We start from the raw sequence: 5,057 nt of genomic DNA, 5'->3' as shown, positions 1-5,057 counted from the left end.
TAGCTCGTCAGATATACATGAACTTTGGAACACTATTCAGAGAAGTATTTTCACCTGTGCTTGTTAAAAAGAAATTCTGTGATACAGCTTTGAAGTTATAGTATAAACTAGGGTTACGCTATTATATTTAAATAGTTTTAACAAGTTCAACAACATCCTACAAATATATAATGTTCCTGTCACACATTTCTTAAAAGAGCATTGTGGGATTTTTAGGAGTATCTATTGACAGAAATGCAATATAATATACAAAACTGTGTCTTCAGAGTTGTATAAAGACATTATGTAATGAACCTTTATGTTTGTATTACCTTAGAATGAGCTATTTTAATCTACATACATAGCGGGCCTACATTCACTGAATTCGCCATTTTACGCTGGCATGTTTTGTACAGGAGCCCCAAACAGACAAACAGCTATACAAAGCGTGTTTCATATATATGTTGTAGGACAGTGGACGGTGGCATCATCTATCAGCCCAATCATATATTTTCTTTATTTACTTTTGTATAGAAACATCGTTGCTTGAATGGCTACTATCTGCTGTCTCAAATGACAGCATCTTTTTGTACTGTGGCGCCCACCATCTTGCTTCGAAAGGGAGGGGTGAGAAGAGGACTGAGAGATTGGTTGCAATTCTCAAACTCACCACTAGTTGCCGCAAAAAATCCCATATTGCGATATTAAAGCAGACATTAATCAGGTGAGAAAAATGTAGTTTAATTTGTTGTGTCAATGTGTCATTGAGGGAAAAGGTAATGCTATTTCATGGCTAAAATGAAAGAAAAATAGAAGATGCATATTCTTCAATCTAGTTTTGACAACAAACACTATTTTTTAATAGTTACTCATTTTTTATTTACTTATTTTTGGCTAGGATTAATGTTAAATTAAATAGATAAAAACAACTACAGAAACGAAGAGGTTAACTCTGTGCAGAAAACTGTATTTTTTTCTAGGTGATATATAGGGGCAGAGAGTTTAGACCTGTCAAACACACATGCCACTCCTCTAGTGAATACCTGCTGGACTGCTGTCACAAAAAAACGGTAAAGCACAATCTTTTACTTGGAATTTTTTTAAGATATCCAAACATCAAATCAACAACATATATATAAAACAACAAAGTTTTCATTTTTCATAGGGAATGTTGATATTTCGTTGAGGGTTTTAGAATACAAAGCATTAAGAACTGTGATATACAGTGCCATCAAATATGGGTTTGAAATACTTTAAAGGTCCAATGTATAATCTGTTGAAATGCAATTGAATATTCTGTACATAACTATGTCTTCAGAGGTGTATAAAGATCTTACATAATGAAGGATTTGTTTTTATTACCTTAGAATGCGCTATTTCTATCTACATACACTGCACACAAACCGAATATGTTTTGTATATATGTTATCTCATTCGACAAAGAACAAAGATGTTGTGATGTTTTCGTTTCTGTGTCAGCCACCATAGTGCTTTGAAGGGGAGGGGGAGGAGTTAGCGGGTGGTTGCAATTTGCAACCTAACCACTAGATGCAGCTAATTTTCATACACTGGATTTTAAATCTCATGGATATGCTTTAATTTTTTTATTTATTTTGAAGACAAAAGTTAAATTGTGCCAACATATCAATTTCTTTCATTAGAACACAAAACAGTATTTAAAACATGGATCATCAAATGGATGACTTACTGTAGACCAGGGCTCCTCAAATCTTACCCTGGAGGGCCGGAGCACTGCAGAGTTTTGCTCCAGCCCTGATCAAACACACCTGAGCAAGCTAATCAAGCTGTTCAGTATCGCTAGAAAATCACAGGTGTGCAAGTTTGATCAGGGTTGGATCTAAACTCTGCAGTGCTCCGGCCCTCCAGGGTAAGATTTGAATAGCCCTGCTGTAGACCAAAGAATACAGGAAAATCTGCCAATAAAAGCCCTGAAAAGATTGGAAACTCCTTAAATACTGTTTAAACCTCAAGAAGCAAATTCTAGTCAAAGGGGGGCAACTTTGAAGATGATAATATATGACATAGTTTTGATTTATTTTTGATGCTTTTATTTAAAACATAAATTGCACAGTTACAACTGTGCTACTCTATATGTTTCATGAGTTTACTTAAAAGGTGGAATAAAAACATAAAGAAGTCTTTCCCAACTTTTGGGTGGTAGTGCCAGTATTAATTGTTTAATCTGTCAGATTGGGTCAGCAACTCCAACATTTCAATAACTGTCTGTCCAAATTTTTTCTACTGTCTCCTAGTTGGGATGAGTCCCTTTGCATTGCTGTTTTTGTACACACTGGGAATATCAGTGGTTCTGGCAGACCACAACACAGAGGAATCCAGACCTTCAGAGACGCCGAGGCTCTCGGTGGAGACAAAAAATCCAGAAGAGCCCTCTGGACAAAAAAATGAGCCCTGCTCAAAGAGATGTACCTGTCTTCATGATGACTACACCTTAGAGCTCAACGTCTACTGCAGTACACGAAACTTCACTCAAGTGCCCTCCGACATCCCCGCATCTACACGTTCGCTATGGCTGGACGCAAACCTATTCACTACAATACCAGCAGGCGCCTTCGAAAAATTTACCAATCTGGAGTTCTTAAACCTACAGAGTGGCCTGCTGGTAACGGTTGATGGCCATGCATATAAAGGCCTGCATTCCCTTGCTCACATGCACCTTGAGAGAAACAACATTCGTTCATTACCCGGCATAACCTTTCAAGGCACACCGAACCTTGCTTCACTCAGTCTCAACAATAATCAGCTGTCTCGAATAGATGAAAAGTTATTTGCGGGACTCTCTCACATGTGGTTGTTAAACTTGGGATGGAATTCGCTTTCTGTCCTGCCGGAGACGGGATTCCAGGACCTGCAAGGATTACGAGAGTTAGTTCTTGCTGGGAATCGACTGGCTTATCTACAACCTCAATTATTTCAGGGTCTCACTGAGCTCAAGGAATTGGACCTAACTGGAAACTACCTAAAGGTAATAAAAGCAAATGTGTTTCTGAAACTACCAAAGCTGCAGAAGCTTTACCTGGCGCAAAACCAGATAGTAACGGTGGCACCTAGGGCATTTGTTGGTGTGAAATCATTAAGGTGGTTGGATCTCAGCAAAAATCGCCTATCGATACTTCATGATGACACGTTCCTCGGTCTTCATAGCCTACATGTGCTTCGCCTGTCAAATAACTCAATCAGCAGCCTACGACCCGGGACTTTCCGTGACCTGCAGTACCTCGAGGAACTCTGCCTATCTCACAATCAGATCCGTGCATTGGGAGTCAGAGTTTTTGAAGGGTTGGGTCACTTAGAGGTTCTCAATTTAGAGCATAACCGGCTACAAGAGGCACGTATGGGCACGTTTATGGGTCTCAATCACCTTGCTGTGATAAAACTTACCGGTAGCTGTTTCCAAAGCCTACCAGATCAAGTTTTCAAGGGTCTGTCGAAGCTTCACAGCATTCACCTGGACAGAAGTTGTCTGGGAAAAGTCTCAACACAAAGTTTTATTGGCCTAACCGGCCTTCGGCGTCTTTTCCTACAGCACAACAACATCTCTGTGGTTGAGCGGCAAAGTTTTGTTGAACTGCAAGGGCTACAACAGCTTGATCTAAGGTTCAACCAGTTATCATCCATCACATCTCACACGTTTTACGGCCTAAGGAACCTAGACTACCTGCTTCTGTCAGGCAACTTACTTCGTCATCTTCCTGCTGAGGCACTGCTGCCTTTGCAACACCTGTCTTGGTTGGATCTCTCTGTAAACAAGATGGAGTCCATACTCAACGCAACAATATACATGCTGCCACGCCTGCGTTACTTGAACCTGAAAGACAATGCGCTCATCAACCTGCCGGGGTCTATTCCCGAAACCTTGGACCAACTTTGGCTCTCGGGGAACAACTGGAAATGTGACTGCAGTGCTAAACCGTTCAGAGATTTTGTTTTGCGGAAGCCACATGTGGTTCCGCTGCAGGTGGAAATGCTTGGGGATGGTGACGACCCTCATACACTTGTCACAATATACAATAACATCACATGTACCAGCCCACCTAGTGTTTCTGGACTTGACTTGCGAAACACTGAAAATGAACACTTTCGGTACTGTTAAAAAATTTAATTCCAATCTAACTAAACATTAAGAAATATTGTTCAATTGATGTAATCCTTATTAAACCATGTTTCTAGAGGCATTCCAACACTAAAACTTCGGCATTCTGGCACACCTGTTTTAGGTCTTAACGTGTTCTACATACATCTGATAAGTTGAATAACTGTGTTTGTTTAAGGAGACATCCAAAATTGTGTCCTGTTGGTGTGCTTCTGGGAACAGGATTGGGAAACATTGTTCTAACTCATGCAAGCGCTTTAATCTCTGACATTTATTTATCTTCAGCACTGCCTACGTTTGCAAACAAACCTTAATAGGACACATGAAAGTCTTCCCTGAATGCAAGCGAAAATCATGAATAATGGTTGTGTTGATGTATTCAGATGAACACATTTTGTAGACATAATAAAATAAAAAAAACTTGGAAAGGCAGTAAAAAGTGGCACATATGCTTTGGTACCATTTAAGATGCATTATGTAAGATGTTTCATGCAAAATAAAGATGTTTTCTGAGGGCACTGATTTGACTGGAAACTTTTGCGAGTGAAAATCACTTTAAACTAATTTAATAAAATTGCTATTCGTTTTGTTTTGTGTAAAATAAACATTTATGAGCAATAAATTACTGTGTGCAACTAAAAGAAACCTAACATGGATTTTCTTCCCACTTTTTGTCAACTAACATCCTTCAGAAAAGACTGCAAGATTAATAAATCCCTTTGTTTCCTTTAAACAAAGCATGTTTTTTTAAAGAGAACACTGGTCACCAGGGATAAACCGATTAAACAGATTGTGTTTGATTATGGTCCTTAAGTAAATATAAGGTAGGAAAAGAACTCCGCTTGATCCGATAACTCAAACCCAAATGTGAATATTTACATAATATTGACCCAGTCCAAAGACCTGCTGAGCAACACCTTAAGGTTCGAAGTTTAGCATTTAATAA

The 5,057-nt window shown here is 39.0% G+C and overlaps 1 protein-coding gene across 1 annotated transcript; it reads left to right on the top strand.

The window, feature by feature from the left end:
* The first annotated feature begins 940 nt into the window (after positions 1-940).
* Positions 941-4,633, top strand: igfals (insulin-like growth factor binding protein, acid labile subunit). The gene is made up of 2 exons (XM_056753979.1): positions 941-1,049; positions 2,253-4,633. Exon 2 carries the CDS (start codon positions 2,258-2,260, stop codon positions 4,109-4,111), a length of 1,854 nt encoding a protein of 617 aa, XP_056609957.1. The 5' UTR covers positions 941-1,049; positions 2,253-2,257; the 3' UTR covers positions 4,112-4,633.
* Positions 4,634-5,057: the final 424 nt, after the last annotated feature.

The sequence above is a fragment of the Triplophysa dalaica genome, chromosome 7 (genome assembly GCF_015846415.1).
Source record: "Triplophysa dalaica isolate WHDGS20190420 chromosome 7, ASM1584641v1, whole genome shotgun sequence".
Classification (NCBI taxonomy): Eukaryota; Metazoa; Chordata; class Actinopteri; order Cypriniformes; family Nemacheilidae; genus Triplophysa; species Triplophysa dalaica.
Note: the sequence above shows the minus strand (reverse complement) of the source record. Positions and strands in the feature narration are given on the sequence as shown.